General features: G+C 43.6%; 1 protein-coding gene and 1 long non-coding RNA gene across 5 annotated transcripts in view; both read right to left on the bottom strand.

Annotated features, from left to right (window-relative positions):
* SNF4Agamma (SNF4/AMP-activated protein kinase gamma subunit) overlaps positions 1-22,306 on the bottom strand; it is a 112,661-nt gene that overhangs the window by 56,471 nt on the left and 33,884 nt on the right. Inside the window, exons 4-7 of the mRNA XM_031992642.2 lie at positions 16,937-17,030; positions 16,309-16,646; positions 15,374-15,589; positions 5,581-5,620 (exon numbers count right to left, since the gene is read on the bottom strand). Of these exons, the coding sequence (XP_031848502.1) occupies positions 5,581-5,620; positions 15,374-15,589; positions 16,309-16,646; positions 16,937-17,030 (688 nt within the window). The remainder of the gene's footprint in view (positions 1-5,580; positions 5,621-15,373; positions 15,590-16,308; positions 16,647-16,936; positions 17,031-22,306) is intronic.
* Positions 6,899-10,998, bottom strand: LOC116434029 (uncharacterized). 4 transcript variants are annotated; one of them, XR_012999526.1, is made up of 4 exons: positions 10,694-10,953; positions 10,565-10,618; positions 7,977-8,046; positions 6,899-7,033 (listed from the first exon to the last, which is right to left on the bottom strand). It is a non-coding gene; the product is annotated as an uncharacterized LOC116434029 (long non-coding RNA). The 4 variants fall into 4 exon arrangements; XR_004236406.2 differs by lacking the exons at positions 6,899-7,033; positions 7,977-8,046 and adding exons at positions 7,040-7,212; positions 7,703-7,796 and having other exon boundaries at positions 10,694-10,954; XR_004236408.2 differs by lacking the exon at positions 6,899-7,033 and adding an exon at positions 7,729-7,849.

The raw sequence follows: 22,306 nt of genomic DNA, 5'->3' as shown, positions 1-22,306 counted from the left end.
ATAGATACGTGATACGTACAATGGAGAAGAATGTATTTCAACTGAAATAAGATCTAACTGGGCCAAGTAACGTTTAGATGAAAATACGATACGATTAGACTAAATATTTACGAGAATACAATTGTATTTCCTTTGTTTTCGAAAATAAAAGTAAAACAAATAAACGCAAAACTCGCATTATTTATGAGACGAAACAACAACTATGTCAATCCCCGGATTATCTCTGCGCGATAAATATTCATGACCGAGAGCAGCGATCGCGCTAATTTTCCAAACAATCGCGTCGTTCCCGTGGGATATTTTCCGTTTAATTTAACGCATCGAAGAAAAACGGTATATTGTTTCTTCGAATATCGGGAAATGCAAAGCAGCGGAGCGCCGGTGTCGCGTAACAAACAATTCGACGAGCGTATTACGCTCGAACAAAAATCACGTAAAGAGAGCGTAACGTGAAACGTGTTTGTTAAAACGATTCGCCGGGGGAGTAAACGCAGAATATGAAACCCGGCCGGGGTGCCTTCGTTTCTGCGCATTATTCCGCCCCCGCTGTCGCGATGCTGACTAAATAATAAATATTGCTTCCGTCCGTCGATTGATCCGACTCCAATTTCGTCGCGCCTCTCTGTCTCTCCGCAGGGTTCCGAAATTTCCGCGCGTAGAACGCGGTTGCTAATCGCGTCGTCGACGATCGACGTCGTAACTTTCAGCGATGCACGACATTTCGCGTATCAACGATAGAACTGCCTATCAATCACGCTGATTGATCCGTGTTTCCTCGTGCAAACTGCGGGAGGGAGTTTATTGAAATTTCCATTCATATTTCAAAGCGCGCCTCGTCAAACTAATTTCTTTAATAATCTCTCGGAAACTGGCTTATGCTTTTTAATCATTTTTCTAATAATAATTGCAAGAGAACGTATTTTTACACCGTTGTAAATCAAAAATATGAAAAGTTTAAGATTAATTCATTTGAAGTTAATGATGAATCAATAATATAATTATGATATACAGTACACGAATTCGAAAAGTTCGAGATTAATTAATTCATTTGAAGATAATGATGAACCAATAATATAATTATGATGTACAGTACACGAATGTAATTCGAAAATTCACAAAATCTGCTAACCGGTAAGGAAAACAACCGTGACGAACGGAAAACCGCGGATACAAACGAGGCAACGTATTATTGCGGGTAAACAAAACAGAATCAGTTTTAGGGGAGAATTTTAAAACCAGGTCGCGAGCCGTGCATCACCGTCGTAACTGAAAGCAAACGCGGCAACGCACAATTAGCGGTCGCCGTTGAATCGGGAAATAGTAAACACACAGGCCCGGATCCACTGATAACGTAAACATCACTGACCTGTTCTTATCCGGAGAGCAAGCCTCGTTATCGTAATCTTTTCTATTTTCGTTCCGACGTGTTCCCCTCTTTTTTTCGTTCAATTATACGCGCTCGGTTTCTTTTCATCGTTGCATGGACAGTGTATTCATCCGAATTTCGCTGATGGCGCGGATAATTCGTGCCGCCCGCGCTGTATACGAGCCGGCTATTCGCGGCACAAATTATTTGGGCAACCGCGATTGTTTTCCCAAGTGATTCTTGCCGCTTCTGGTCGAACGGTGTACAAAGTAAACGGTAAGAATTGTTCAAAGAGAGAAAAATTACCATATATGGTACACGTGACGTGTTAATGAAAATCAAAGATGGACGCCGATGAACACCGTTTGAACTAGGCTGGCGATCGAGCTTCATAGAACCACGTAGTTCTGGTAACATCAGTTGTTTTAGGGGATTTCTCCGTTGTATGGGGTTCAATGGAAATTGTCAGGAGCAAGTTGGGAATGAGTAGAACGGCGTCACTCGCGATCGCGTCTAATTGAGAGCCGACTACTCGGCTGAAAAACGTGCTGAGTTCAGCTCGGACGTTCGAGTATTTCAAGTGGCTTGATCATTGCGGCAGTCCTTTTAAGTAGCTATTTCTAAGCCACTCGGGCATATTAATAGAACGATTCGAACGGAAGAATTTCACAGGTGAACCTCCGACCGGTACCCGCCGGCCTGGGAAAAATATTCATGACTCGGCATCATTCGACACACGTCATTCCATTTAATGGATAATTCTTCCCGAGACGACGCTTCGATTTATCTAATCGCGAGCTAATCAGAAACTCTTGCCTTGAATAAATCTGACTATGTAAACATTGCGTCGTTGTGCACACGATAAAAACGATAGCTAAAAATACGGTTTCTGTAGGTTGTTCGAAAAAGAAGAAAACAAACGATTCCACTGGCGAGTTAGTTGTTCGAGGTTATGTACCTCGGCAATTCCCTAGCGACGCTGCAACGGAAACGTGCTCGTGACTGCGAAGAAATACTTTTCCCGGAGATTTCTCGATTAACCTCTAAAGCTCGATAGAAACGACCTTGGAGGCACGTACGTGACATTCACCTCGAATATAACCTAAACAACAAACGCCCAGTGTTGCGTCTTATCATCGAACTCGATCGATATACGACGTCGATAAATAACGTCACCCTATAGATAACGGCAGCCGACTGAAAACAAACGGAAGCACAAGGAACTACCATACACTTTTACATAAAACGGACACGATACTCCAAGCAAACGAGACGCGAAACGTGTCATCGAAATTCACACGTCCGTCCCTCTCCCGTTCACTCGGTCCTCACATACGCGAAGTGTGTCGAGAGACGCGAAAAAAGCAGCCGAGTGTCTCGAATACGCGGCTGTCACGTTGCGCACGGTTACAGCGTTCGCCAAAAATCCTCGGGCATAACCTCGATGACTCAATCCCCATCCGCATTGCCGCTACCGAGAAAAAAGATTGACGAATAAATCCTCGACCCGGCGACTATCCAAGGCGCTCGAAACAAAAAAATGGCATGCAAGTATATGCGTCCGGCGAAAGCACTTGCCGGCGTCACGCGACGAAGGTCCAAACGATAATTGGGTCGCCATTTTCAAATTTTAACGGAACGCTCGAGAAACACCGCGAATCCGTTAACTGGAGCATGCCGTCTTCATTCAGTTCGCGGTCTAAATCAATATGATGCCACAACGGGAAAACGTGTCCGTCAGGACACATAACCCCTCCAGCATTGACTCATTCACTTTCGTCTCGTTCCCTCTTTCCCGATGAGACCGGGCCTCGCGGAAGACAACATGGACGATGAACCACGAGGTGCAGCAGTAAGACGTTCGAAACCCGCCTTGAACGGAGCTAGATGGACGCTGGTCCGTTGCGTCGCAGTCCGCACGGCTCCCGACGCGAGTTCCGCGTAAACGAGAAAGCGCCGGAACAATACGTACCGACCGCCTCCGCCCGTAATGTCCCGCGGCGAAACGCGATGCACCAACACTCTTTTCACTTTCCAGTTGACGCGCGTGGCGCAGCACGGTTTCCGCGCGAGCGAGCGCGTGGTCTTGTCGGTTTCTCCTCCCTCGGCACGACACACGAAAACGAGAACCGTCGGTGACACCTCGTGCTCGACGGTCAACGGTCACTTCAAACACTGTTCGAACGCTTCTTGCACACCGAATAGGGTCCACGATAGTACGCGGACACCAGCTTCGGACGGTTCCAGGCGATAAACTATCCTCGATCGACGAACGGCCCGGGATAACAGTTCCGTACTTGGTCGTGGCAAGTTACCGCGCGGCACGTAACAATGTTTACACTCGCAAGCGCGACTCGCGTCTTCGCTGACACGATCCTGTCGCGGCACGTTTCCTCAGCCATTCGACTGTTAGGGGAAGGGGAACAGATTACGCGAAATTAACACGACTACAAGATGGCTAGAGAGGACTTATTCCGGATCTCTTTCACAATTACTGAAAAGGTTGACATTTCCGCGGAAAATGACGGAACTAATTCGGTAATTGCAAAATTGAGACACAAATTGAAATCTTAAACGCGCAACCGTGGTTGCGTTTTTAACCCTTTGTACTCGGAAGTATTTCGTCAGAAATACTTAACATTTTCTAATTAAAAGATATTTTTTAAAATTAACTCAAAGAAAAGTCACAAGTGAATTGAGAAACAAAGCTCTTTTAAATAATAATACTGATTATCAAATTTTATAATTTTACTTCAAATCAGGTGACTGAGTCACCTCTCGAGTGCAAAGGGTTAATTAACTAGTTAACCGAGAAGAGGGAAAATAATAGCGATGATAATAATAATTATAATACTATTGATAATAAGAATGAGAATAAACGAACAATGTACCATAAGTCCATGACAAATTTGTCTACGTTATATTTCGCACGTACTGCCGTTCGGTGACTCGAAGCCAGCACTCCCGTCACGATCTCATTAACGGCTGATGAAAAACTCAGCGGCAGTTGATCGTGGGGTAACACCGAGCCGGACGCAGGCGGCGAATGAATTTCCTCGCGCGTTAACGTCCGAAACGAACCCGATCACTGATAGACGCGATAGGCGCTTAGGGGAACACGGAGCGGGGAAGTCACAGAGCACGTGCCACCGCGCCCGTCGCAATACAAAAACGTTCTGAGGCGCAAGTCCCCAGCGGTAACGGGTGTCGTGCGCGCTTCGGAATGTGCCCGCCATGTTTAACTCGGCGACCGAGCCGCCATCTTTACGGCGCCCGGCGAAACGTCTTAATATTTCCACTCGCCGGGTAACTTGAAATTCCGACGTGTGAAATTAATGTTAATGTTTGTTGGCTTTAACCCTTTGAACACTGTAGGCTCCAATATTGCAGCAGTTATAATATTAAACATTTGAATGAATCTTAAAGAAACTACCCTAAAATTATTCGATCTTCCGCACACCCAAATTTGGTACTAACAAGGAAAATAAGAGATCGAAGGAATGTTGTAGCATTTCTAATTTTCGCTGGGGATACTATGAAAATTAGTTGCTGATAGATTACAAAGCAACCTGGAGTGCTAAAGGTTAATAAACTCTGAAATTAGACGTTCGACGCATTGCACGCCGGATAATTTTCAACTACTGGAATCGCGAGCATCGGTGATATTGATAGCTTTGAACTGATCTAACCGAAATTTGTAAATTACGAGAATGAGGAATTCGATTTTGTAATTTTTTGGACTTTTGTTGTATATGTGGAAAATATTACGTTAATGTAGGAGCGATGGAATGATCGGTCGGCCGGCAATGCGTTACGGTTTTATCGAGAGAATTGGTTTTTTTTAATTTGTAAAGAGAATCATGTCACTTGGGAAAGATTGACGTTGTCGATCAAGTTGTGACAGAGAAATGTAACCTTTCGTAGAAATGTCTGTTCGGCGTTGAAATGAAAAACGTCTACGGACAGGATGTAGGCGAGTTGATTAATTTTAATTATTCGTCGGCGGCATTAAATGTGTCGGGAGAATAGAGAAAAGAATGTTACGACAAAGCACACCGAGTTATTTTTCAGATGCTATCGCCAGCCGAGTGACATTTCTCGGTTATCACGACACACACGCTCTGTCTTTATTGCTTCACTGTTTATGTAGCCGAGAATAATCAGACACTCGATTCGGGGTCTAGTTAGAAGCTGACTTCACATTTATTACTTACCCTGCGCCGCTATTTGTGCCTGGTGCTGCGCCGCGGTTCTCTGCAACAGAAATGCATACACGGTCAACGAAAAATCAACCGGTGAAATTTATCGTATTTACGATAATAATGAATTAACCCTCTGCACTCTGGAGATGACTCTCAGTCATCGCTCGACTCGATAAAGTAAACTGATAACATTTGATATTAAACTGTGTATGCGTCACGAAGTTTCACCTACATTTTTCGATGTACCGATACTTAAAGAGAGTCTCTTGATGAATATAGTCACAATGTTACGAATCAGCGTTTCGAATCGCTATTACCAAATTCATTAGAGGTTCAAAGATTGTCGACCTTCTATTTCAAATGCAAATGTGAATGTTACAATGATACATTGACTACAATATTATCTTATACGTGTAATTTATAAAGTCAAATGAATGATAATCTACATAAAAGTGATAGCTAATGAAGTAATGATACTGTTAAGTTACAGAAAAATACGTAATTTAATAGTTTCGTTTGGAACGAAAATGAGTGTCCCATCGATATGAAAGCAATTATCTTGCACGGATCGGGGTCGCCGTGTTTCGTAAACGTAATTCGAATAATGTATATTAATGTACTGTTAGAATATTATACAAGCGATGCGAATGAATATTTAATATAGGCTGCTCAGTACATTTTGCACGATAAGACGTATACCGGAAGCCTCGAGGCTCTTCGAATCCAAGGAACGACTTCTCGGCTTCGCGCCGAAATAATCGTCCTTCTTCCCGCTCTTTATCCATCGGAAATAGGAAGACATGTTGCACTTGCCGCTTCTAACACACTGTCACAATGTCAGTCACATAACTTTGCGTTTGACGCCACGGTTATCCTCGCCGATCACACCAGCCAATTATGCTGTACGATTGGAATTAGATAGTGTTTAGATTGTTTGATACATAAACTCTTGGAATATTGATAGATAGATTCCTACAATATTGGATGATTAAATATTAAATATTTAGACTATCGGGTAACAATTAGGTATTAGATATTTAGTAAACACTTCAGAATTTCTTCGAAATCCCACCGCGCGAATTAGTTACCGTTCAACGTGTCTCAAATTTCGAAAGAAACTTCGCGATCGCAGCTGCAGAATGCTCAAAGTACACTCTTGCAGTGTACACTGCACACTTAACGCGATAACGACGGTGTACTAAGACACAATGATCCTTCATTTGCGACTTTCGAGTCGAGATTGCTTTTTCCTTCGGTCAACACGCGCCTTGCGGAAACTCTGCACATTTCGCAGACGAAACGCGAGAACGCACAGTTCGAAATTTTAATACTCCTCGGAACGATCCGCTTTCGTGTTCTTCCACGACTGTTTCCGAAACTCACGATATTAATATTCCTTTAACACTTTCATTGCCACGTTACTCGAACTTGCGTGACACCATTTTTTACATGAACTTGGATAATTCTGTTGATAACGTATCGAACGAACCGAATTTTGGATGTATGAAGTATGAGGAAGATAGAGCAATCGTTACGAAGAATCTTAATTTCTCAGTTTTTGTTTTATTAAGAATTTTGACGAGTGTTTACTTCGCACTCAAAGTGTTAAATTTATATCAGGTGGGTCTCCAAAAGAATGATCTTCTAATGTGAAGTTGAAAACTGTCATGTTTATATATGCAAGAACGAAACAATGCACTTCGAAAACTGCGCTCGGAAAACTGTACGAAATAAATTAACGATTCCAGGCGACGTCACCTGGTCCATATGCAACAGATGCTAAGCAGATGTTATCGCGACATCGTTCGATTATAAAATGATCATTCCCGCGCCGCGTACGAAATCAATTTCTTTCGACTCGCTCGCCTGTGCTCTCAAAGTTGAATTTCGCAAATGATTCGACAAACATGTTTATCGTAACTTATTTTCGCTTCAACTTTAATTGAAGTTATGACACCTCGATTTTCTTTGAAACAGTCGTGTCCACGGGGTCGCGACAGAATTAAGCAGCGCAAGCGGAAACGTTTGATTCGAAATAAATCGTCGGACGAGGGGTTAATCGAACGCAAAATCGTAAAATCGCAGTCAGTCTACTTCCGCGGAATATATTATTACGTAAAGGAATTCTTCTTACCCGTTACTCGCGTGTTCTTGAATAATTAATTCCGTTATAATCAAAGACTTAATGGAAGCATTAATACTGATTAGTTTCCACACTCGTACAGAGCCTACATTGTGCGAAGTACAAAGTAAATTTAGAATTTCCAGTAGTCCAGTCTAGCTTCGGAATTCATTTAAAAAGGGAATTAAAATGATATTTCCATTCGAGTTTACAAATTAAGAAAATACGTCATTCGAACGTCGAGTTCTCCAGATCTTATTAAGATTTCTGAAAGCTAGCTGATTACCTTCTTAATGACTATACCAGAAGCGCGAGTCTTATTTTCTTTCACATAATCTTAAGAAAACTCTTTAACGCTAAAACCAAACAATTAATAATATTTTTCCTGGTTTCTTCGTATTATCGCTATTTCTCAAATCGTTTTGCCTAATTGACATTGTTAAGGTACAGGTAATTGCGAAATAGGGAAACTGAAACCCGTCGGTTTTACTAGTATGCTAGTTCTATTTTCAAGCGATTAAATAATTTTCGATGAACAGACCGTTGAAACAGAACGCGAGCGAGCGGTTATGTATTTAAAGTTATGCCGCGTTTGTATACGCCGCGAATAAACCGATTCCCGACGTAACGCGGAATTTTTTAAACGTGGAAACGTACCTATCGACGGACGAACGTTTCCACGATTTCAATCTAACGTCCGTGACACTTCCTCGCCAAACAATGGTCGGCGATTTATGCAGGTTGTCGCTTTCGTGAAAGGTCGACGGCGAAAACAAAACTGCACGGCCGCGAGTTCGCCTCTAAGGAACTGGGTCGGCAAACAGAGGAAATAGGAAGAGTGTCCGGCGACGATAACCAGACTCCAGGAGAAAAATGCGGAAGATATCCTAACGGGAATCTCTTGCGAGCAGAGGGACAGACATAAAGATCCGCCTTCGAATGAAACTCTAATAGCTTTGTCGACAATGGTGTCCCGTTTCCGAGAAAAATCAGTTTCAAATTTGCATGTTACCGTAATAAGATAAGTAATGTTACGATAATAAAACACGAGTTACTTCGAGATTACAATTCAAAGGAACGCGAAGAAGAAAAAGAATTCCAAGCACGGAGATTTGAAACACCTTGTAATAGACGGACAGCAAACAATACGATTCGAGACAAAGTGTTCGAGAGGAGTCAAAGTTTCCCGGGACACTGGAAGTTTTTCTTAGAACGATCGCTCTCGACGTCCTCTCCGCGAATATTTATTTTGCACGAGTCTGCCCTCGGCATTATTTCAATTTCTAATGAACATCGACGCCAGCGAACGGCGGTTGCGCGCCCGGGGAAAACGTAGAGGTCGGGAACGAAGGAAAAAAGAAGGAAAACTGCGGAGCAGAGGGGACGAAGTCGCAAGATCACCAGATATTATGCTTAGAGATCACGTCGCCAGGTGGGGGAAACAACAGCGAACTGCCAGCTTTCAATTTAGAAGAACCGAACAATAGAGCCCGGCGCCGCCGATGAACTCGGGACACGTCTTCCGTGACCGCGAGTCGTTTAGCGTCTTTTATAGCGTCCACGAGGGAACTAAGTAGTGTACACGCTCTTCTTTATGGTCATTATAATTGCCAGAGTTTCGTTCGTAGGAAGTTTGAAAACACAGAGCTACAACGTGTACGACAGAAATATTTATAAACTCTCTTCCATCGTGATTCTATTTTTCTAATTGGGTTCTTGAACATTCTATTCGGAGTACTAGAAAACTGTTTTACTTGTGGAACATCGTGTTAAGATAACCAAAGGGGCAAGTGAATTTGAGCAACGACATAATCGCAGTCTTCAATGAGCATAAATTTCAATGGAAATTGAGTGAACATTGAAATTGTAAAATTGTATTGTAATTACGAGAGTTAATGGGCTTGAAATGGAGGAAGATTATCCGGTAGCCTCAATAATTGGAAGAATAGCAGAGGAACTCGTTCGCTTTGCAATAATTATCGATGGTATCGCGTGTGCGTTGAAATTGGATCTAGAGAAAGCTGCGAGAGTGAAGTTAACGTGTAAGTTAATGAGAACAAGAGGGAAGGAACGATTCGTTTTTGTTATTTCTATAATAATCCACGTTATCTTGTGCGACTGTTCGTTTATGCTTGTCACGTTTCCGTTTGGGTAAACGAAAATACGTCACAAGAAAAGGAAATATTGTCGTGTTTGTCGATGCTCGGTTCAATATTCAAAACGATTCCGATGTTGGAGCGACATTTCAAGCTCGTCCCTCGCGAGGAAAAATACGCGTGGAACGTTCATCGTCCCCGAGATCCGAGCTAATTCGGTTAGAGTTACGGCTTCGGTTACACAAGGAAGAACACGAAATTTGCGGTTCCGATTAACGAAGCCGGCCTCGAACTCTTCGCTGGAAAAGATGCGTTTATGCAATATTAACCAAGGTACTTCGTCGTCGATTTTCGAACGACCTGCACGAATCGGCAGGCGACAAACAGTTCGTTTGCGTCATCAATCTTATAAAGTGCAAAACAGACTCTAATTATTATCTAATATTCTAAATATCTACGCAAAGCATTGATCAAGTGTTTCAACACCGAAGATCGAAACTGTTCCAAAAGTGAATCGATCGCTTCGATCTGATCGATTTAACCCTTTGCGGACGAATATGATTAAATGATTTAATTAGTCAAACAGCAAGAGAGCACGTAGTTTCCTCTTTTCCTATTAATTAAGCAACTGCTACATAATTTGGCTCGATCCGCCGAAGGTTTTGTATATTCAAAGAGTCTTCGTCCGCAAGAGTGAAACGAGAGTCATCGAACATCGAATTTCCGAAGGGGCGATGAACCCTTAGGGTTCAAAATCAATGAACACGGAGTGAAATACTTCTGATTCTTCCGGAGGGAAGAGGAATCCACGATTTCGCACTTCTCGAGGGAACTATAACGAAACAGCTGAAATTCTGCCAACATTCTCATCGTGGCGATGACAAATCCGATGAGAACAAAAGCATACATAAATCTATATATATATATATATATGTATTTTTCACTTTTCATCGAGCGAGCACAAGCATGCACCTAATTCGTCGACGACGCTGATCGAGAAACAATTAACGAACAGAACAGGTGACCGTAATTGCGACACGGAACGCGCACACGTGATTCGACGAGGAAAGATATGCGCGCGCGCTTTCCTAGCACCTTCAACGTTCCAAGTTCCGCGAGCCACTGAGTGAAAAACACTCCTTCGAGCCTGTCTTCTTCTCGGCAACGGAGTCGCATATTACCCGTCATACACACGCGAGCGAATCCGTCCGGTTCCACGTGTGCGTGCGTACGCGCGAACGTGCGCCTGTGCCTCCCGCGTGTGCACACACGCGGCCTCCTCCCACCGAAATCCGAACGTCATATTCCTTTCTCGGGTATTTAAACCAAGGACTCACCTCGCGCCATTGTTTCGGCGCTGTATCGGTTAAACCCTCGTCCCGTGAGTTCCCTCGCAATTCCGATTGATAAAACCACGGTCAACCCTCGAACGACAACGGTTTTCAGTAACGCGCGACCAATTAATCGTCTGCACTCCAAAGTTTTTCATTAGAAGCATTCAATACTTATCGATGAGACACAGATGACATTCTTTGGAACAAAGTAATGGGAAAACACATGTAAACGAAGTAACAGAGCCATTCTACTCGCACGTTTCATTTATCGATGCGCTATACGAAGCTTAATGTTGTATACACGACTAGAATTTTGCTATTTCGACTCGAGTCGCTTCGCGTGCGCGAACGGCTAATCGTGATATTCGAGCGTTGACTTTATCTCAACACTAGATTTACGGAGGTCAATTTGATACTGAATTTCTGACACATTACACAATTTTCGCGATTTATATAGACCAACCCGTAGTTTCCTAGAAGCAATGGAATAAAGTGGAATAATCGTCCGCAAATCTAGCGTTAATAATTCATTAGAGCAAGGAGAATTGTTATTCAGGGAAGATAAATAACACTTCAATTTCATGAAACGAAAGCTACCTAGAAAATTCCGTCCTTCCCAAAAACGTGCGGCAAATTCATGGGAATTCAGAAGAAACTCGATGCCGGCTCGATAATCTCTTCTCCACAGTCATCAATTATGCCCAATTATCTCTCCGGCAGATTAGATATGCATAACTGTCAATGCCAACTTAGCCGCGGGCACCGTCGTTGCATTCAATTTCACATTCGTATCGCGAACAGCGTTCCAAGAACGAAGCAAGATCGAAATCGACGGTGCGTTCAGCCTCGCGTCGACTTCGGGAACGCACCGGTCTCGCCGCGGAAAGCGGAACATCGGAATAAAAATGACGTCATCCCCGTGTTTATTGCCGATTAATATCGCGCCGGGACTGCGACCGAGACGGGCGGATAAGTGAATTTCGTGCGGTAATTATGCAGGTCCACGGGAATCGGTGTCGCCAGCCGAAAGAAATCGATTCGCGCGGGTAAGCCGAGTCGGAGGCGCGTAAAAGGCGCCGGTTACGACCGCGCGAACTCGACCGTCGACTTTGATACTGATGCAATGGAAAACAAGGCGATGGAATACGGCGACCTTTCTCTTCAAACCGTCGTAATGCTCACCGGTGTTTTAATTGCCGAGCGAGCGCGCGCGCTCGCGACTACCACGGTTAATCAGACGCTAATGAACGGAGCGTACAGCACCGACGTTGCCTGTTTCGGTAGGTAAATTGTTCGTTGCCTCTTCCGCTCGGCTAACAGGAACACCGCGATATTTTTGTAACCGTATCGAATCGACGGGAGGTAGAAAGGTAGGAAGTCATCAGAGTACGGAGCGAGGCGAACTCGATTATTAGGCGAATCGAATCGAAATAAGGGTTAATCTTCGGTTTGTTGTTCACTGTTTCTTTCTTAACCGCGAAAGAATTCGACGTTTCATTTCGATTGTTTATGTTCATTGCTGCCTGTCGACTGTCAAAGATGATCCAATTCACCTCGATTCGCCGTATTTATAACGAAATTAAATACAGAGTGTAATTCTTCTATTCAGATCCCTGTTCGTTTGTGCACCAATGTCGTTAATGAAGTCGGGAGTTATGAGCAGAAAGTTCAAAAGTACCTTTTAGTATGTTTCGGTTTCATGTTGAAGTAATTATGAATTCAATCAGAAACTCTGATCACCGTGCGCCACGCCGAATACTTTCCGACGAGTGAATTTCCCGTCCCAGTCTCGTCTTGGTGAATAATAATCGCGCGAAATTCGTGGACGGAGGCGGAGGCGTCCCGAAGAAAGTGACAAAATTCCGCGGAACTGGTTTGCAGCGTTAATGTATACTGATTGCGAGCGACGCGCGAGGAGAAACGTCCGAGCGCGACAAGTTCATTGAAACGCGTCGCTCGTAAACGATCGCCGTAAAAATCGCGGGGACATAATTCGGGCGAAGAAGAGGCGCGGAATCTGTGTTAACGACGTATACAACCTTGGTATTAAAAAGCGCGGAATTCCCGGAGAAAGAGTGTCTACAGCATTTCTGCGAAAATTCTGTTAACCCTTCGTTGATATGGTTTTGCATTAACGCGGTCGAGCAGTATGGACCTTCTATTGTTGTGACTTTCTTTAAGAGCTTTATATAGTTCCATACAATTTAAAAACCTGAGAAAATTATGAGTCACTTACAATAGTCTCTAATTGAATACACAAGTAACACTTTAGTCAGATCTTCGTGTCATTTTGTAGGAAGAATTAAAGGTCGTGATAAAGTTACGAAGAATCTCTTGCATGCTACGTAATTACTAGGTGTACGGATATTTACTGTACAGTTCGTTCCATTGTTCCCAAGAAAGGTGATGTTACAGTTAGAGTAACGTTCATGAAACTCGATATCCATCGAATTGACGTGTCCCGCAAACCTGGCGTAGAATCGAGACATTCCTTCAAGTTTCAAGCTGCTTCAGCTGACTTCTTCCAATGAATTTTTCAATGATTTTCATAGCTAACCGAACTAAGTCTTAAATCGATTCGGGTATCGTCGTTAATTGGACTAGCAAACACGTCCGTTCGGACAGCATTCAAGGTCCAGGGAAAGCGTCGCGTTCCTCGGCGCTTGTCGAAGTAATCGGAAACGCGGCCGCGAGATAGCAACTTCGATGTTTGAACAGATGCGATTTACGACGATCGTCGCGAACGTCCGGCCAGCCGAGTTTCCCGCCGCCAAAGACAAACTGCAACTCCTCCACACCTCGTTCTTCGCGTGCAATTCGCTCATTCGAATCGAATCGTTAATAGCAGCAAATTAATCAGATTGATAGTTGAACGTACATTTTATCACCGTGAAATTCAATTACTGGAAATAAATACAAGCGAGATTTCACGCGAAACTTTTTATACGGTAGAATAATCGGTTCTTTGATCGAGGTTATTCATTAGAAACTAAGATGGATTAATCGATATCACTTTCTAGCTGTAAAATCCTCCTTTCTTCCATTCAATTTCTTAATTTCGATCAATGGCTAAGATACAAGATGTTCCTTTCTCGTCGAGAAGTCAGTTGGTAACTTTATTCGAAACTAGACTAGAATAACCGACTTTGCTATCAATAATATGCAAGAAATGTGAAATGGTACATGTACAACGAGGAGCATTGACGTTGAAATGTAAATTAATCTGGAAAGCATCTCCAGTCTCAGTTATTCTAGGCCAAGGGATTAAGAAGACAGATCATCGATCTTCAACGTACACGAAGGTTGAATGGAAAATGTTACGCGTTACCGATGAATGGTAGAATGCAGAGATGCTAAAATGGTCCACGAGCATCGCGATGGATCGTAACTATGGATCGCATCGCTCGAACGAACGGAACTCCGCGTTCGTGTTCGGTTTGCGGCCGAAGTATTACGCGAAATGCAACGCGACAAGGTTTTCTAGTTATACCCGGCCGAATCGCGGAGAGAAAAGACGGAGACGCATAATCGTCGACGTCAAAACACGTGTTCTCTGCTTTCAGAGATCATCCTTTTGTTCGCGGAGATACCATTGTGCCAACGGGCCAACGGCGGGCTTCGTTCGTCTCAAAAAGTCACGCTCTGCTGCCGAGAGCAGAACCGCCACGGAACGGCGGGACCGCGCGCTGGAATTTCGAGTTCTCTAATCGGAACTCGTGTCGATACCCCGTGCAAAAGACACAGTTGCAATTATTCAAATTTATCGAGAAACTTTCCAGGGGGTAACATTTCTTTAGACTTCATTGAGCAACGGAACTGGAGAATTTGGTAGGTAGATCTGGTGTGTTATAGTAGAGTATATAGTAACTATGCATGGCAGCCATTGATACGGCTGGTAGAATGAAACACGATTGTGTGGATAAAAAGAAAGCAAAGAAAGTCGTGTATAAAGTTTCCTATTACTGGTTCGTGTGATGTTTTATAATAAAAATAAAATGAAATGCTTTTGATGAATAGTGTCTTTTTCGGATGCATATTGTAGGAAACGTTATCCACTAGATCATTGATGTTCGATGCGGAAGGAGGTTGACTTTACCAACGGTTATTCGTAGACGATAAAGCAGACATCTTCCCTGAACGTGATTCTCCATGCCTTAGTAGGTAATGATGTGGTTCTACTATATTGTCGCATCGGAAGGTATAAGGAATAACGAGGCGGATTTTTATAAAATATTCATGCGCAAACAACTCACCGCTTTCCGTTTGTCTTCTCCGGTCAGAGCGCTGTGGCTCCTGTGTCTGATGAGATCCATAACTTTGCTCACGGGGTTCCTGCTGCTCTCCGATCCAGCTCGAGGACGCCCCATAATCTCTTTGCCCTCTTTGTGGTCTTTGCTATCTTTGTGGTGATCTTTGTCCGTGCGTACATCTATGGACGAACTTCCGTGAGAGCCCCTGTGCAAAGAGTGCTGTAACACGACCGATAATAATGTGGTCAAACCTATGAATTATTCAAACTGAAGGAAAGATACTCCATGCTAGAAGTATATTTATCTCGACTGTTCGAACGTATGAACCATCGAAGCATCACCAGTTTACTTTTGAATTTCTTGCCGGAATTACACGAGCCGGAGAACAAGTTCATTTTAATAACTGAACAACACGAGATCAAAAATCACGCGAAGAAGAGAATAAACATGAATGAAAACTTCGAGCAGACTAGCATTCTACAGTAGTCAACGACGCACTAGCATGGAATTTTAGATCCTCGACGAAGTCAGCTGCAATAACAGCAGAGGATATCTTACAGTCTATCCAACGAGGCAAGAGTAAACATAAACAAAACTGCCACAGCTTACTCAGGTCCCAATGGGACAACAGTATGTGCCATCCAACCATAGGTCATGGATGTTTCTCTTTATACACACTGTCACTGGACAGACTAGACAACCTTCAAGCCAAGAAAGTATCAAATCTATAAGTTGAACCACAGAAAAATAGCTCGCCTCGTGATAAAACAGTAAGATAAAAAAATGATCCTCTTTCCAACAAATCTTTCAATAATCTTCTGGCCACAAGTCTAGCCTGCCACATTGATATTGCCTACTATTCCATGACCCACATAAGGGTTGAGTCTTTGTCAGCGCTGTCGCGGTAAGAGTTGCAGCTGCATGGCTCTATAGCGTACCTGCACAGCGCTCTTCATGTTCGCTATAATACTGGGCTTTCTTTTGCTAGCGTCGGACTTGCTCCTCGGCCTGAAGGCATCGAGAAGTGCCGGCTTCCTGGTGGGGCTGGCCGTGTCGTCGACTGTGCCGCCGCTTCTTCTGCGCTCCACGCTGCTGCTGCGGCTGTTGCTGCGGCTGGTGGACCCGGACCTGGTGCCAGAGGCTTTCCTGCCGCCTTTGCTCGAGCTAGACGAACTGGACGGTTCCGCCGGCTGCGGCAGAGGAGTCGACTTCCCGGAGCCTGGAGCGCTGCCGGAAGTCGGCTTTCTGATGGTCCTCGAGTGCGAGCCCCATGTTCCTGTTAAGAAATTCATTCGTCTCGGTAAGAATCGGTGAAATGAAAGTTGACACTGGCTTATTATTAATACTATTGTCAATACCATTTGACTATTTTAATATATATTATTATAATATATAATATATTAATGGTATTCACGGTTTATTCTACTGTTCCTAGAAAACGCGTTCGTCTATATAAATCGCGAACATCCTAGCTTCAAAACCAGAGTATCAAATTCGCATAATTGCTAGAATTCTTCTTCATTTCGTATCTCAATAAATAGTAGGCAAGAGAATGGATGATCGTACCTGCTCGAGGTCTATGGCCTTGATCCTGGGAAGCGTGGCTCGAGTTGTCCGCATCTTCGGTGACGATTGTCGGCAGAGGCTGCGATCCGAGCTCCTGGAACAAATCGATGCAACTTTATCGTACTTCATACAACAATACAGTATCATTAAGCTTTAATATTTAAGTATTATAATCTTCAGTGTTATAAGTGTTAAAGAATCTTGTATCTAGAGCAACTATCCTCGAAACGGAACCAGAGATAACGTTGTTACCAAGAAATCAGTACCACTGTATGAGTATCTATTTTACTATTCGGAATTTCCATCGCTACTCTTCACTCCACATTATTTCCCCCTTATCTCGACCTCTAGAGCTTTCTACCGTTCGCCGCGAAGCAAGGACGACGCGCGTTTCCCCTCTCTAAGACGCTTCAACGTGAACACCGCGTGAGGGGGAAGCTTAGCGTACCAGAAGCAGTATAAATCACCGGAGAAGACTCTAGACGGTTGCCTATGATCGGTTCTCTACGTAAAGATGTATTTACACCGAGCACGTGCTTATTGAACGAGAACGAGTGTTCTGTAATGCCCTCAAGAATATTGCCAGGAACAAATGTGTGCACTCTTTCCAAAGAAAATTGGTCAATGGAAGAAATCGACGATCGAGTGTTGTCGGAACAAACGAGCGTGTAAACGCGGCGTAATAGTTCGATGAGCGAATCAATCACGACGCGTTCAGGCGTTATCAGCAGGAAGCATGCAATGGGACAAGCTGCGATGAAGTTTTATTGTCTACGGATCCGAAGCTGCGAACTACAACTATTAGATATCGGCTTGTTTAATTAAGAGAGCCAGCCGGCGAAGCGTTTGTATCTACCGATACCATCAGCCGCGACTTCTCTTGTCGCGAACTTCGAAATGTCTTCCGCGGGACCTTCCTCGAGACGATTGCTGCCCGTGCGCTTCGTCTTATCGTCGACGCGCACGTGGAAGCTTCGTTTTATCGTCGACGCGCACGTGGAAGGTTCGTTACGGTCGAAACGAAAATTCATTGTCATAAATATCGCTGAGAATTTCCTGCGGTCCGCTGGGTTAGTCGCTTCGGCGAATTACGCGCTCCATTATCGAACCAACACGATCGGCTCGAAGAGAAACTCAAAGTCGAGCTCTCCTCGACGCGGACAATCGTTTTACATGCTAACGAGGAACCGTTGATCGACTGAAACGCTGTAGAGTTGCCGCTTTTATTGCGGAATCGATTAAAGATTCGTTAGACTGATAATACATGGATTACGCTGATCATTGCTGATTAACTGACTAAGGATCGAGGAGGATCAATGCATCATTCTACACGATCGGAAATGTATTCGTTATTCTTTCTGTCAGCGACAACTTCGTCCTTTCTTTCCGTTTAATTGAATCGTAAGAATATTTAGGGTGCACAGGATTTTAATATGAAATATTCAAATTCAAACAAACAAGTTTAAGCATAGAATACTTAGAATCCAGCTAGAATCTTCCGATATTTTCGGATACCGAGAGATCCAGCGAGAAACCGTCTTCGACCGAAAATCCCAGAAGCAACAACACCGTCGAGCATTACGAGAACAAAAATTACAAGCCGGTCGTCGCGGTGTGATAAGAGCAGCGTCTATCTTGATCGCGAAGAGTGGAAAGAAGTTGAATGTTACGTAAAAGAAGACAATACAGCGTGCCGATACTCTTATCTACGGTTCCCCGCGATCGTCCTTGCCACGACTTTCCACTATCGGCGAATCCTGTCGGATACTCCGAGATTTCCAGGTGAATTCGATGCAAGATCGACAACGCTGTGCAAGACTCGGAAATTTCAATTCCAAGTAGTCCTCGAGAAGCACCGATTGTCCGACCGCCGTTTCATGAATGAGAATTATCGGCGGAAAACAGCACTTACTCGAATCGAGATAAAGCGTTCGATACATTGCACGAACAACGATTTCACCTGCGAAATCTCTGGTATCTTCAGATTGTTTGTTAACCTAGGTTTACGAACGTTTATCGTGCTGTTTACTCTATTGTTCCTAGAAGAATCAAGAGACACGTTTCCGTTGAAAACACGATCGAAAACAATACGATCGGAGGAATGAACTGACGTTTCCATGAAACACCCTGTATACTCACTTCGAAAGATACAGTTACAGGTGAAACTCGTCGAGCGATATCGTTATTTGTGTCTGAAGCGATCGGGTATCTACATTTCCAGTGGCTAACGCGAAAAAATCGATGTATCTCGTGAACGCGTTTCGGGTGAATTCTTAATCGTTTAATCTATCGGTACCGATGCACGTCATTACTCTTTCCTCGTAATTATACAGCTTTATGATACACATGGATCTGACGATAAACGAGAAACGAGGAACGATACTGCCCGCAGATTTTTCTTCGCGATTGTTTAGTGTTTGTCGTGACGACACGCGAAACCGGTGCCGCGAGATGTTTCGCACGATGTTCCGAGGCCGACTGGGGTTTTCGATCACAGAGAGTATTCGAGGCCTCTGATCACGTGAGCCGCTTGATACAGTCGGCGGACGATCGTTGTGACACCGAAAATAAGCCTGGACCGAAATTTAACCCGTTCGCGCGTCGATCGAGCTCGATTCGCTCGATTATATCCGTTGGAACGCAGACGCGGATCCAAGCTGGATTTTGGTTGCTTGTGGATCACATGGTGAACATTGGTACTGCATTGAATTTATTATCGTTATCGTGATTGTTACAGTTGTTATAACTATGATTGTTATAGTTGTGTTAACATATTATCATAGTACAATCAGGTCGAAATTGAGATCGTACATGAATAGTGCAACGAGCATTTGTAATACGATCATCACCATGATTGTTACTACTATTATTATTATATTATCATACCATCGTATTACCGTATTATCATACTATTATGCTGAAACCCAAGCGAAATTCAGATTTCCGTGAATGATACGGAGAGAACTGATACTACTGTTGCCATGTTATCGCGTTATCATACTATCATACGGGTAATTCGGGAATCCCTGGAATGTCGACGTAAAATTTATAGTAACCAGTAGCGAGGAACACATCGACGATGAAGGTGTTACAGATTTGTTGACGTTTGCGTGTCGCGTGAACCGGCTCGGGAGAAACGGAACGTTTCGTTCTCGTTGTCACGTGGAATCGATAATTCTCGATATCGTGATGGAACGCGAACGAATTTCCCGAGCGACGATAAATCAACGACTTCGAAGCAACGTGACCCTTTTTCTGTTTCGCTTCTTTCAATAAAGATGCAACGCTTTCCGCCGAAGCCACTTTAATCCGAGCATTTAAATTAATTGAACAACGAGATACCAAAAGATAAAACGTCTAAAGGGATTGTTCGAGACGAGAAGACGCGAGCTGAGCACGAAACAATAAATCGATTGCGACAGAATCGAGATTACCGGATTACGGTGCACGATCCCCATTGGGCGGGCACCGAGATGCGATTAATTAAATAACGGGAAACATTGCTCGGGTCGGGGATTAAGGATTGAATCAATCATAATGTAAAAATACTCGTTCCTTCTTGGAATGGGAAAATTCTATCACGCCTTTCTTAAGTTTAACACGGTCTGTCAATAGTTAATCAGTACTTGAGCTCAATTAGATAAGATTACCAAATATCGTGATCGATGACAGAGGTCACAGGCAATACCGTTTGTAAACAAATGTTCGGGTCCTATTCAGTAACGAAAATTCATATTAAAAAATAAATAAAAGAAAAGAAGTCTAATGTGATTTACTGTATATTATAATTAGATCAAATATTGTCTATTAATTATTTGTTTTGGACGGTGCACAGAAGAAACTGGAAGAATATAGTAATTAAATCACTATCTGTGATACACATATTCGAGAAAATTCTATGCTCGAATATAATAGATGACTAGAAGGAAACAGAAGGAGCGAGTTCCGCGATGACATTGCCTCATCGTATTTTACAACGCGATTAGAACGCGTGGTATTGTATGCCGACGGGATTTACTACGCGAAGGCGTCACTGAGAGCGTGGCGAGAAGTGATTCAGAAGATGAAACGATGGAACAGATGTAATTCAAAGGGAACTAGGCACCGTAAACTGCGCAATGGTACGCGTAGGTAGCAGAACAATCACAATCACAACATTCTGTTAAACCTGGACAGTTTACAGATTTATAACATGAGACATTGTTATTCAGGAGTCCCAGAAAACCCGAGCACTCGATCATTCAAACATTTGAACATTAGGACATTTGAACAATTTGAACAGTCAAGCATTTGAGCATTAGAACATTTGAATAGTCAAGCATTTAGCATTAAAACACTTAAACAACCGAACATTTTCAAGGCCCCAAGCCAACCCGACTCGAGCATCCGCCTGCAACAGAGCCTTTCGGTACCTTGTACGTCCCATGGGTGTCCGGACAACGATCCAAATACGGCACGAGAGAATACTTCCGTATCCGCGGCACTTCCGACACGACGGACATAATTTTGCCGGGATTCTAGGCGATAAACGGGCGCGTTACAGCAGGTGTCGTGTTCATGCGATCAGGTCGCGCGTAGGCGGTGTACCGCGTTGTCCATCGAGATTTGAACGGTGACTGACAGCGGACCGATACTCGTGAGCACCGGAACCTACCTGGACGGGAGCCGCTATCTCCCGGTATCTTCACGTTTCGCCAAGGAACCGTATCGATAGTAATTTCCCCTAATAGAGAATCCTCGTAACGCCGTCTTATCGCGAATGAATTGCGATTAGCACGATAAACGATCGTCTGGCTCCCGATTACTCATTCCTTGGTAGCCGCGACGAACGGTAGCCAGTGGTTGGCGTGACACGTTCGTGTTTTTAACCCTTTTAACCCTTAACGAACCAATGCCACCATGGAAGTAGTATGGCATTTTTATTTATTGGGTCCGCGTATATGTCGGCAGAAATCATTTTACTATTTTTATCGCTGTTGTGTTTTGTACTAGGTCACTTCTGTGAATTTGTTTCCGTCTACATCTAATTAGAAAGTATAGAATATTTCAAATGAAAAACTTTCGAGTGCAAAGGGTTAACTTGGGATCGAGACTTCTTTGTTGTCTGATCGAGGCTGTGCTTGGTTCGCGAATGTTTTGTTCGCATCTACCGCATCGTGTCGTTGGACAGACTATAGTTTGAGCATTGCAGAGGTCCACGGAACGACCTGAATGTCTGGTGTTGTGTATCTAACTTGGTACATATCTGACTACCAGCAAATGGTCAAAGAAATCATTCTGGAAATCAGAAGTCCATCTTTTCCAAGGTTTATGTGTTCCAGAACGTAATTAAACATTTTAATTGGGCAAATAAGCCGCTTGAGTTTACTC

Source organism: Nomia melanderi, chromosome 10 (genome assembly GCF_051020985.1).
Source record: "Nomia melanderi isolate GNS246 chromosome 10, iyNomMela1, whole genome shotgun sequence".
In the NCBI taxonomy this organism is placed as follows: Eukaryota; Metazoa; Arthropoda; class Insecta; order Hymenoptera; family Halictidae; genus Nomia; species Nomia melanderi.
This window is presented reverse-complemented; position numbering and strand designations above follow the sequence as displayed.